General features: G+C 52.2%; 1 protein-coding gene across 7 annotated transcripts in view; it reads left to right on the plus strand.

Annotated features, from left to right (window-relative positions):
• The first annotated feature begins 1,126 nt into the window (after positions 1-1,126).
• Positions 1,127-13,006, plus strand: part of NTNG2 (netrin G2) — a 40,042-nt gene continuing 28,162 nt past the window's right edge. For 2 of the 7 annotated variants that reach the window (XM_090121316.1, XM_090121317.1), the window contains exons 1-2: positions 1,127-1,405; positions 3,863-4,946. In XM_090121316.1, coding sequence (XP_089977442.1) covers positions 4,734-4,946 — 213 coding nt within the window. In that variant the 5' untranslated portion in view covers positions 1,127-1,405; positions 3,863-4,733. The remainder of the gene's footprint in view (positions 1,406-3,862; positions 4,947-13,006) is intronic. The other 5 variants (XM_090121318.1, XM_090121319.1, XM_090121321.1 and 2 more) reach the window with 3 other exon arrangements.

The raw sequence follows: 13,006 nt of genomic DNA on the forward strand, positions 1-13,006 counted from the left end.
AAACGTTTCCCAGGGTGGTCAGTGTGTTTTCCAGGGATTCTTCTACAGGAAAAGCCATAGAAAGACCTCAGAGCAGCGGGCCAAAGTAAATCATGTAATGTAACACTGAGTCAATGAGATTGCAAACCACATGCAGGTTGGACAGTGCACTTTCTGGCTTAGAAATTATTGAATTATTGGTTGGGAAAGAACCTTCATTTTTTGGTGGTCATGTACATAGGGGACAGCAGGGTTCTTTGGTTTTCCTCCCCAGAAATAGATTGCCATTTATCCATCTGTATGTAAAAACCTGTAGGAATGATCCCCCCCCCCCCCCCCCCAGCAGCATCTGCATGGGTAGAACTGGGTTTCACACGGCAGAATCTGGCATGGGTGGACTGAGATCTCCACCTGCCACTGCTTCTCCTGAGCAGCACCCACAGCACGACTGTGCTGGGAGGAACTGCCAAATCTCACAGACCTGCACGTTTACCAAAGGAAAGCCAGCTTGGTTAAATCCCAGAGTGCATCTCCACCATTACCAAAGCATTTCCCAGCCATCTGATTTCCCCATCCCCGAGTCCCTGCTTTGTTTATCCTATTAATTCCAACCACCCCCTCTTCCCCAGCACACGCAGCCTCGTTTACAGCAGCTCTGCCAGCAGAACCTCCCCAAAATATTCGGGACACAGCGTGGATATCTCACACGTGTGGGGAAAACCCTCGTGACTACAGCTTATTCCTCGAGAAAACATGATCTCGTGATTATTATTTCTTAAAAAGAAAAGGAAAGGGGGCGGGAGAAAAGAAAGGAAAAGGGGGGGGAAGGAAAAAGCGGGGGAAAGAAAGGAAAAGGGGGGGAAGAAAGAAAAGGGGGGGGAAGAAAGAAAAGGGGGGGGAAGAAAGAAAAGGGAGGGAAGAAAGAAAAAGGGGGGAGAAGAAAGGAAAAAGGGGGAGGGAGGAAAAAGAAAAAAGGAAAAGGTGGGGGGAAAAGAAGGAAAAGGAGCGGCACAGCCACTTCCATCATCTCTCGGTTCTCCGTTCCCCACCCGCTGCTCTCCAGCCCCGCACCGCGCTGATCCCGCAGCCCCTCCGGCCCCCCCCCCGCTCACAGCCTCCCCTTCCCCGGCTGCTTTTCTCCCTCCTCCCTCCCCTCCCCGCCCGCATTTCCTCCCTGCACCTTTAAGAAGCACATTGCTCGCCGGTGGGATGGTGTGTGCTAAAGCTGCACAGAGGAAGTTACGCAGTCCGGATCAGGCACGGAGATAAAAGCTCCGATTGTGAAAGTGATAGCAAACGGGATTTCAGCCTCGACATTAACTTGGGAGGGGAGCCGGGCACCGCAACGAGCTCCCGGCCGCCCGCCCTTGGGGCCCGACCCCGGAGTTGGCCGCTCCTCGGGATCCCCGAGCCGCAGAACCCCCCGGTAAGCGCTGAAAGTTGGGGGGCGCGGGGTGGGGAGCGGGGGCTGCGCCCGGCGCGGCCCCGCAGAGCTGCGTTATGGGTGCGGGGACGGGAGATCCATCGCCGCCCCCCGCGGTCCCCTCACTCCCATCCTCTCCCCGCCCTGCGGGAGCGCCTCGCCCCTACGGAACGGGCGGAGGGAGATCAGCTTCGGATCTCCGTTTCGGAGTTTCCAGCTGAGAGATGCAAAGCCGGAGATGCTCGCGGCACGTTTCCCGTTTTCCCCACTTTTTTTTTTTTTTAGCCCAAACCTCGAATTCTCGTAACGCGCAATGAACCCCGTGGCATCGCTTGGTCGGGAGGCACAACCGCGTGAAGGAGCGCGGCTGCCGTAAGCGAAATGCACGGGTTTTCCTTCGGGGAACGCGGCGCTCCTCTGAGCTTTGCCGTATTCCGACAGCTCCGTCACAGCGGTGCTCCCAACCCCGCTGCTGGGGATGCGGGGAAGGGCTCACATCGCGGGGACGGGGAGGGACGCACAGCCGAGCTCCGTCGGCGCTGGGGTCGGCGGGGACAGCGGCTGGGTTTTATTTTCGAGGCAACTTCTGAAACTGAGGACTCCTCCGTTGAGTTTACTTTGTGTCCTTAATTCCAGAGCAGCTCAGTTGTTGCTCGGCGCTGTCTCTTGATTTCAATTGGGTGTTAATCCAATAAAAAAAAAAAGAAAAAAAGAAAAACAAGGAACCAGCTCAGCCGAGATACAATCTAATTTTGTGTTTTTAATACTCTGGCTATCAGTCCCCTGCGATTGCTGCACACGCCTCAAAGAAAACAGAGAGCATTGATTGTATTTGTTCCCATGAACTGCAGTTTCTTAATATTATCGGGCAAAGATTTATTTGCTCGGTGCCGAACCAAGGCAAGCAGAGCAAAGCCTTTGGGTCAGAAAGCCTCTCTCCCCCGTTCAGGGTGTGCTGGCTTATCTCAGAGCCACCCCGTGCTCCTATTTCTGCAGGGGGTCGGTGCTGTTGGAGCGCTGCACCGCGTGCCCGTGTGATTGACCACCTCTCAATTCCCAGGCAAATTACTTCCCTGGGAACCTACAACATTTAGCAAGCGTAACAAGAAACTAATAGATATTATAGATCTTCTCTTCCTGGGTTCTTCCCTGACAGCCGTTCAAGTGCAAAATATGGTTTTACGGCTATGAAAATAGATCCATAAGCGTAGCAGCGGTGGAGCCCTCATTAAAGGCGCTGGATCCCAGCGCTGAAGTCTCACATGCTGCAGTTGTTGGGTGCTTGGCTGGGACTGCTTGGATGTAATAATGAGGAGCTGACTTATTTTAACTGCAAAGACAGCTCTGATGTCAGTGGGACTTCTAAACACACTGTCACGCCGCTTTCATATTTTTACTACATTTACTCATGATGTAAAAATAGCAGCCAGTCTATTCTTTCGTTGGGAGTTTATTCAGGTCCAATGCGTCTGTAATAGGCTCCTCTCTGAGAGCCAGCAATGAAGCATGAGAGATGGCTTCTCCCTTCTGAACTCATTCATCTCAATCAGAAATCTCTCAACCAAAGATTGGGGAGAAGGGGGGCAGTGGCACAGCACTATGAATCCCCCCAGCGTGGATCGATGCGCCCACTAACCTGGAGTCTTTGAGCCTTAGTGAGCTTCGTGAGAAAGCAAACGTGGTGCTGAATGAAGGAGACATCTCCAAATTGTGGGAGAAAAGTTGGAGGAGCCAATAGAGAGAGAATTACCAAGAGCCGAGTATCTGCTCTGGATGTCTGCTCCCACCTCTCCTATGATGCCTTCTCTCCACTGCTGGCCAAGGGTTTCACTCTCCTTTTTCAGCTCTTTGTCATTTGGTTTTGCAATTACTAAAGATTTGTATAGCTCCAGTGGAAAGACAACAAAACTGCAGAATTGTTGTTTTCACCTGAAATTACCAAGAAGGTCATTGCTCCTTGTATTGGGTAAACCTTAAGTGTTGTTAGGACTTTAAATTGCTTTTTATTAAATGTTATTGTTCAGATAAATCATATGTGGGGATGTTGGACTGTGGATGCGTCTCCCCAGCTGTCACATTTATTTACTAATCTCCTTAAGACGTTCAATTTTCTGTCTGTCCCCGGTCTGTGTCTGCATATTCTCCATCTTCTAATGACCTCCAGCTATTTCTTGATATTATTTGAAGACTCATTAGGGCTATTGTTGTCCAGCTGCCATAAAAATCAGATACCTTAAGCGGGGGAAGCTCTCCTTCCAACCTCCCAAACAGCAGAAGAGCCATAAGCATCTTACTATGGATTTCTTTTTATTAAAGTTGTATATCTCCCTTTTACAGACCCCGCCGTGTGTCAGGGATCACAGACCCAGCTGAGGGCTGTGTTTCCCATGGGACCCTCTGGCCTCATTGCTCCAGATGCACTCCCACTCCCTCCCAGCTCATTTGTCTTTCAATTTGCAGGTGCAGCCCGCTAATGAACTCCCCCTTCACTCTTACCATGAGAGAGGGACCAGACCTCAGGTAGCAGCGTGGCTCACAGCTGAAGGCTTGGGAACTCGATGCTCCATTGCCAAAAGACACAGACAGGCAGACAGACGAGCGGACAGACAGACAAACTGCACGCGGTGCCTCCCTGTACTGCAGGAGCAGAGGACGGCGCTGCCCATCGCACAGACCCCACCGATGCCACCAACCAACACAGCAGCTCCAACCCCATCAACCTTTGGAACAAGGGGACTGTAGCCCCAAAGCTCCTCTCTGCCAGCTCCCAGATGCTACAGTAATTTGACACATTAACGTCCCAGAGCCCCAGTAATTGTCAAAGCAGACCACAGTTTAAGGTGCTCTACCCAGTGACGCGTTTGCAGCAGACAGGAAGGTCGAGGAACACCTGATCCAGCACCATCCCGCAGCCTCTCCAATTTGCTCCTATCAAATTTCATCAGCGACTCAGAACTTGATCTTTCTATTGATTGACTGGAGTCACCTCTAGATATTTTCATGCTGATTTGGAAGCTCTTTCATACGACAAAAGGGGAAAAAAAAATAAAAATGAGGCTAAGGAAGACTTTTGACCACTGAGCAGCAATCCAGCCAAAACTTTCCCAAGCAAGTCATTTGCAAATTTGGCTTCTGTGCAGAGAGAAACTTTCCACAGCCGAACTCAACGTGGGATCACTCCTATCCTCACCCTGACCTCCCTAGAGTGGACCATCTGTAAATGAGGAGTTTCCATGCTGAACCTGAGAGCACCCCCTAGCCCAGCAGCCGCCTCCCCCTGGACTCCCAGCACGTCCCCAGCCCAGGGCACCCACGCTCGGCCTCAGCTGCCATGCTGTACCTGCTGGCTCTCCTCCTGCACCGTCTCCCCTTGGCCATGGGACAGTATGACATTTGCAAGTCCTGGGTGACCACCGACGATGGCCCATCATGGGAGTTCTACGCCTGTCAGCCCAGGGCCATGAGGATGAAGGATTACGTGACGGTCAGAGTGGATCCAGCAGGAATTACATGTGGGGACCCTCCGGAGAGGTTCTGCACTCATGTAAGTATTTCCCTCCTTGCTAGATGGGACTGCGTGTGGGTGGCCAGGAAGAACATCCTGCTGGGTGCTGCTGGAGGGACACTTTCACTGTGGGCGGTGATGTTGGTGTCACATTGAGCAGGGTTGGGTGGTGGAAAGTAGTGGACTTGTTTGGGTGGTGGGGTCTGAAATTCAGATCTACCCACCCAACAGTGAGTGCATCACCTGAACTTCTCTGAGCATGGATCGCAGAATGGCTTGGGTTGGAGGGGACCTTAAAAATCGTTGAGCTTCAACCCCCTGCTGTGGGCTGGTTGCCTCACATCAGCTCAGGCTGCCCAGGGCCCCATTCAGCCTGGCCTCGGGCACCTCCAGGGGTGGGCACAGCTGACTGGGATATCACTGCTGACCCACCCCAAAAAGCTGCCAAACCTGGGGCACTGCGCCAGTAGCACCTGCATGGGGCTGTGTTGTACCAGTGGGGACCTCAGAGTGGCTCCAGTCCACTGATGTCCCCAAACCCTAGCTCTGCTTTTGCCCAATGTGAAAAGAACCTGTGGACAGATACTTGCCCTTGTAGTTAAAATCTTTTAACTTATTTTCCCTTAAATATTAATCATTGCATTTCATTCCGTGCACCACAAAGCTCAGCAGGAGCACCTGATTTATAATTCACAAGGCTTTGCGTTGGTAAAAAGAGTTCAGGGGTCAAAGCAGAGAGTGCAGCAACGTGGCCACAACGTCCCCTCCCATTGCCAGTGGTGACAACTCAGCCCCCAGTGCAGGCAGAGCATCCATGGGGGCACCGAGCCAGGGATGCTGGGGAAGCACCACACTGCAATTAGAAGTGCAAGAGGGAAAGGAGGCCAAGTTTCTGTTGCCAGCATTGTCCAGGTTTGTACACCCCGTGCCTCAGTTTCCCCCTGGGAAAGCTCCCCAGCTCAGTGCTCCTCATGAAAAGCCAAGAGGAAAGCTCTGATACACCGTGGGATGTTGAACGTTGAGACCATCACCACACGTCACCCTATTTACCCCATTCTGCCCAACCTACAGGGGCTCATTGAAACCAGCGCCGTTTCCCCTAATTCCAGCAAAGCAGCAGCTTTTCCTTCTAAAAGATCATTTGAAAGAGAAGCTTAAGCCCAAGGATGCCAACAGAACTGTTAACTCTTGGTAGGGCAGTCCGGACTTCCTCTTATTTGTCTGCAGAAGGATTAAAGATGAACAACAGATCGCTTTCCGCTTTGCTCGCTCTTTGCAAACTCCCTGGCTGACGTTGCTCAGGGCTCCAGCTCCACTGCCCTCCTCCAGTAAACGCCACCACCTGAGATCAGCTCTCTGCCTCCCCCTGTTCAGTCAATATCCAGCTGCAACCCTTCTACTCCGGGTGCCAGCAGCATTTCCTCGCAGTGTATGACAGCACGTGTTGCACCACTCGCACACACCGCGTATGGCCGAGAGTGAGAGCTGCACCAACACACAGCATGGATTCCCTGCCTGACAATGGGGCAGAAAACACAGCAAAATCCCAATAGATCCCCTGAGAAGAGGGAAAACAAAGAGCGTTGGGTGTTATTTTGCAGCCCCCTCCACTGCCTTTCCCTGTCCTGTTTTCAATTCCCTTTGTGTTTTGATTATTGTCCCACAACAGGTGGGCTCCCATATGAGCCCAGCTGTACAGCAGAGAATTTCTTAGGGTGACTCTGTTGCTTTCTTAGTGGCTTTCAAAACAGCAGGGTGCTGTCTGTGAACTTAAACCAGCACTGCTCAGAATTAACCCTAAGCACAGCCCCATAGGATGCCTGCGCTGCTTGGATAACTGTAATCAAAACAAAAACAAAACACGCAGACACACAGTGCCAGACAGGAGGTGGGCAATGAATCCATTGCTGGAGGGAGCACCAGGACCCAATGGGGCAGCACCAGGACCCCACCGGGCTCTGAACTTCCCAGCTATGCCTATAGGGGATTACACAGCTCCCAGCCCGTTCTCCTGGAGGAGGTGTGGGGGGATGTGAGAGTTGTTTGAAGGATGGTTTTCTCTCTTTTGCAGCAATTGCTGGTCACACTGGGCTGCTCTATTCTGGCAGTGCAGTGTTTTGCTGCTCATTAAGATTGGGAGCTTTGATTTGTCCCCATCTGTTGAGCTGTCCCCTGGCCATGTCAGTACCCTTTTGGCAGCATCACCTGGAAACTGCATCGTGCCTTCACTCCTGACAAGGAAACAAAAGCTCCAAGGGGTTCCAAGTCACCTCCAAAAGCAAAGTGGGAAAACAGCAGAAGTGTTGGCAGCAACTGTCCCATGGCAGTTCTGGAGATGGAAGCAGTTATTTTCAGGTGTTGGGATGGCATTCTCGTTCAGTCAATGCTCTTTGATGCAGGGTGAGCTCTCAGCCCATATCGATGGGTCAGGGGTATTTTTATTTAGCGTCAGCATTGTTTCATCAGCTAATAGGGCCCGTTGACTTTGGCATGGCTACATGAAAGGAAGAGGCTTTATTTATTCATTACACATTGAGTCGAGGCTGACGTTTAGTTTAATTCTTAGCTAAACTTTTCTGAATGACACGGGCTTATAAGGCTTGTGCTAAAAGCTATTTCTCTTATTAAACAGGGTGCTAAAATTGGAAAAAGCAGACAAACTTCTGAGCACGGGAGCTCTTTCCTTGGGTTTCTCAGCTCTGCAGTCACCCCAGGAGTCAGGATGAGGGAAAGGAAAATCCCTTCCAGGAGAAGTGATGTTCTCCCCCTGCACTGAATCAGCCCACCCTTGGCCTCAGCAGGGCTGGACTCAGAGCTGGCTGTGCCCCCCCTGCACGGTGCTGGGGACAATCACTGTGCCTCAATGCCAACTTTCAGCAGCACAGGAAATCCACTCCTAGGTGTTAAAATGACCCCTCAGTCAGGGATGGGACGCTGCCTCTTTCTGTGTGCAGTGTTAACAGCCCCATTCCCCTCTCAGTACTCCAAAACATTAACACAACATCTGGAAAATCCTCCCCTGTCCTTGGAGGAGTGCCTGGAACTGGGAACTGCTACTATTTGCAAAGCTTCCCTAACCCACATCAGCACTACTTTGCAACACAGGAGGAGGACTGGTGACTTTCGGTCCTGTCCCCCCCTCCCCCCCCCTTACTGACTCCCCAGCACCAGGGCTCTGCACAGAGCACCTCTGCAACCCAGGTCAGCAGCTCCCTGCCCTCAGGGTCAGACCCCTGGACCACACAGCATTGCTGCCCAACAAATTGCACGCTGCCACAGAGGCCATTCCAGTGCAGCAGGATTTTGGTGTTACAAAAGCAGAGGCTTTCCAGAAAACAAGAGAATACAGGCTCAGCTTCAAATTAGAGAGTGCTGAGCAAACAGGATTTCTTCCCCCCCCAGTCTGCAGCAGTTCCCTTAAATGCCCGATTCGGGATTCATCACGCTGCATAGCAGGATGATGCTTTCCTAACAAGAGTCACTTCAACGTGCTGATGGAAAAGGCTCAGCGATAGAACCCAGACTGTCAGGTAAATTTAATTGGTACAGTGAACAGAAAGTTTACTCCCACCTTGAAAGAGATGAGTGCGAAAGAATGAGCTGCTCTCAAGAAGAGCTTCACTTAAGCATAGCATGAAACAACCATACAACAGCAAAAGTGAGGGGAATGCTCCATGCAGCAGGAGCCCACGCAGCAGGTAGGTGGGTGCAGGGGTGCCCAGCACCACTCTCTGCTCCCCCTGCATCAGAGCACTGCAACAGCACCTCTGTTCCTGGCTCTTCCCACCCCCAACACTAAGCTCTGCCCTCCCCCATTCAAACTACCCGGACCTCTTACAGAATAAAATATTAATGGCAGCGTAGCAAGCCTCTCTGCAAAGGCTGCATGTATTGAGCTCACAAGGCGCTCAGGCTTTTAGAGAGCAGGACACTTTTCCTACTTCCTAAGCGTTTTCTGAGTCCTGAATCAATAATGCACTCCGGGTCCAGCAAACAGGTCGCTGCCGTGCTGCTGGTAGGGGCTGGCTGTGCACAGAGCCCTTGCTGCAGCAGGGCACAGGGCGGGATGGGGCGACTAGATTCACAGTCAGCCTGCAGGGATGTGCCCTGGGAAGAGCAAAGCTTGCAGTTCATGGCAAGCTAAAAGCAGTCACCAAGGTTAAACCTGTGCATCCACGTGTGCTTGCCCATGTCTGCAGGTTGAGGGCCCCCAGCTCCACACCTTGCTGGTGGATCTCATGCTTGAGGTCACCCCTTAATCTGCAAACCCACCAAAGGAGCAACAGTGCAGCCCCATTCCAAAGTGAGCCCAGCCCTGCTCTGCAGCATGGGGTTATTACAGCTCAGCAGGGATTACCAGGTCGGAATGAAGGAGCGCTCACAAATGATGCCATGGGAGGAGGCCGGGCTGTGTGCTGTGTGTATGCACCCAGCACAGATTATCTGCTTAGGAGTGGAATTTTCCATGCGTCTCTTAACCCTCACATCACCCACATTTGGGCTGCACACACAGGTTTGGGTCCGAGGTGACCCTGTACTGCAGCTGGGGCTGCTCAGGGCACCCCATGGGTTTGGAATTGCCATCACTGCTGCAGTGCCAGTGCCATGCTGGGGTCCTCCTGCAATGGGTCACCCTTGCAACAGGCTGAGCTCAGCCAGGTGGTTGGAGTTGGTTGTGTCAATGGATTTTTCGTCCATTACTGCCTGTGAAGGGATTTGTGTGTGTGTGTGTGTGTGTGTGTGTGTGTGAACATGGCTATAAGGATGGGCAAGGGACAGGGGTCAGCCCTGGTATACAATGGGCAGCAGCTGCCTTCCCCTCCCTTTGCACTCCTGTGGTCCAGAGTTGGGTGCAGACCCTTTTCAAGTGGGAGTATTGAGGAGGCTATGGGGAATGTTTCCAAGAGTATGGGGTAAGAGCTGAGGTTTCCTTGCTCTTTACATTAAGGCTGAGTTGAGGAGCAACTAATGCTCAACTGCCCAGGATGTGCTGGGTAATGCCAGACCCCATTCCTCACCCTCTGCCTGCCTCAGTTTCCCCACCAGGGGATGGGATGCAGTACAGCCTATCTGTTCCAGCATTACACCATGGCTGAAATAAGCATGAGATGCTTCTGGAATTCAGAAACAGATCAGAGGGGGAAGGGGAGCAGCAGCCAGTGAGCACGGGTTGCATCTTCTCTCTTGCAGAGAGACGGGCCCGAGGGAGCAGCAGAGCCTTGAGCAAGGAACGTGCTGCTCAGTGTGTCTGCTGCTGGCCAAAGGAAAGAGGCATGCAGCAAAGCATCAGGCTGGGCGCATCCTGCACACATTCTGCTGACTCATGGGATCCTGAACCCCGTGTGCATTCTGCTGACTCACGGAATCCCAAATCCCACATGTATTTGCTGACTCATGGGATTCTGAACCCCAGATGCTTCTGCTGACTCAGGATCCTGAACCCCGCGAGCGGAGCGTGTGCTAACGCCCAGGGGTGACCTTGCTCTGACACCCTGAGATCTGAGGGTGGAAAAGAAGGGAGGGAGAAATCGATGCCCCCAACCACTGCAAAATGGAGTGGGGAGGAAGAGGGAGTGACATTCGGCCGAGCCAGAATTAGCACAGATCTGTGGAGGGACCCCATTTCCACCCTATTAATAATTCATGCCAGCTCTCTCTTTACCTGCTAATAAACAGGAAACTGCTTGTTAGCCAGGACGTTCTTCTCCCCTTTTGCCTTCCCTGCCCTAAGCAGAGCCCATTGCAGGCAGCTGGGGAAAGGGAGGCAGCAAGCCAACATCCCCACACTCTGCCCATGTAGGCACAAGAAGTGTGGGAATCATTGCAGGAGGAGCTCAGGTGCTCCCCACACACCCTACATTCCCTTACTCCCCTTATCCCCAGCTATGCATCTTCTGTCTGCCTCAGCATTGGGCTGTGTTGTTGCAGACACATGAGCAGGGGATGCCTAAGTCCAGGGGTCAATCCAGGATCTCAGATGGGCATTAACAAGCCAGAATAAACTACTCCAAGCCCCCTGCCCCTAAATCTACAGAAAGGACAGAGAGGATAGATACCAGAACACAGGTTCCTCTTGGTGTCACAGCCAATGGAGACCATCCCATCATTTTACAATGGGAAAATGATCCTGGCACCAGGACACAGTGCATTGGAGCCAAGAAGCTCTGTCCTCCAAGGGCCACCTGCAGCCCCCAGGACATGGGGCTCGATGTCACCACTGCCTGCAGACCAGTAAGGCACAGGGCTGCCTCATTCCAGAGGCACCTCATAATTTCTGCTCAATTATTTCCGTGTTCCCAGACATCGCTGCTGCTGAGTTATGCCACTTGCCAGCTGTTGGAAATAATCGCTGTAAATTAATTACGGTTGTTTCACCCCTCTGATCCTTCCCAGCCCCCATGAATAGAGTGAAAATTAATTGTCGGTGAGTATTTCCAGTTCTCTGGGAGTCCCATCCTGGCCACTGGCAGGTTACGGTTTGTGCCCTGAAGCATAAGACTTAATTACCCACTGACGTGATTTTTGATCATAAAATCACCGTGCCTTTCCATAAATCCAGTCAGAGGCGTTGACCCCTCAGGTCAAGAGCAGCAAGAGTGGAAATGCCCAATAACAGCTTTAGGACAATCCCATATATTCCCTCGTGTAAAATGGGATTCTGGTTGGGAAGCAGTTGCTTCATGGAATAGATATTGGAAAAAAAAAAAAAACAAACTGGGAAGTCACTCAGTGCACACAGCACACAGAAAGCAGGTTTAACCCCGTGTCAGTGCAGGGGATGAGGACAGTTGTCACTCAGCTGGGACGAGGCTGCCTGCCCGCGGGGAGCAGCGGATGGGGCCGTTAATCCGGGGATTAATCAGGGAACTCGAGCGTAAAGAGCGAAACAACAACAAATGCGCCTCAGCCTCCCTTCCAGCTTTATCCCACAGCACAGACAAACCCGACGCTGTGCTCCACGGGGAGCCACGAAATCAAACTTCAGGTATCTGCACGCTGAGAGATGAGGACAGAGGGATGTCACCTCCGCCCATCATGATCACCCCCGGCAGATGCCGTGCAGGAGGTGTCCATCAGCAATGCTGGGCCATCTGCTGCCACCCAGGGCTGCTGTGGGTCGGGGACTTGTCCTCCACCAGTCCCACCGGTGACAGGTGGTCTGCAGGACACCCGCAGCTCGGTGGCATCAGAGCACGGTGGGGACATTTGCAAGGAATCAGGTGCACGCCAGGATTTTGCCGACGCGGTCGTTCTGCAGGGTCGGTTGGTTGGAAATCTGATACCAACCCCAGCACTTCGTTGCCGCGGGAGGAAACGTGGGGACAATGCAAACCTAATCAGCTCATCTTTAAGCTGAAAAAAATCAAAGGCAGGGTCATAGGCACGCTGCAGGGAGCTGAAAGACCTTGGGATGCACCTGAGAGCTCCTTAAGATGTCTGGAGAGCGGCGGGGAGAGGATTGTCAGCGGGTGGGTGGAGGTGACATTCAGCCCAGAGCTCCTGGCTGTTGGGTGAACCTGTTCACCTGGGGCTGTTCCATCTGCACAGCCCACAGGGAGCTGGAGCCCCTTCCCAGGGTCTTTAATGCTGCTGGTGGTGGAAGGGGTGGTTGTGCTGCCCAACCATCCCCTGTTCTTGCACAAAGCGTGGAGTCAGCCAAGGTCTGAGAGCTTTCTGAGAGTCAGTTTTTGGGGAAAACACAACATGAGGAGCACATGAGAAAACCGCATGACAGCATGGACCTTTCTGCCCAAGAAATGTATTTAATTTCTTTCCCCACAGATAAAAATCTTCTTAGCGAAAAGCCAAGGATTCCTCACGCCAGCTGAAAACACAAAGTTACGATATCTGGAGCTACTCCAAGCTGGTGTGACATTGCTATTATTCTTATTAGGACACTGGTTGTGATTAAAGACAGGTTGATCCCAGCGTGACCGGGGTTCTAGCAAAGGTCTTGACCTCAGCACCAACCTAATCGAGCAGAGGAGACCCAGCAAAGCAGCAGTTCCATGGGGTCCCCTGGCCAAGGCACCAGCTGAAAGCTCATACTGGGTTACAGGAGCAGTACAAACTTTCATTGTCCTTTTATTTTTCACTGT

The sequence above is a fragment of the Phasianus colchicus genome, chromosome 19, assembly GCF_987193195.1.
Source record: "Phasianus colchicus chromosome 19, bPhaCol1.hap1.1, whole genome shotgun sequence".
NCBI lineage: Eukaryota > Metazoa > Chordata > Aves > Galliformes > Phasianidae > Phasianus > Phasianus colchicus.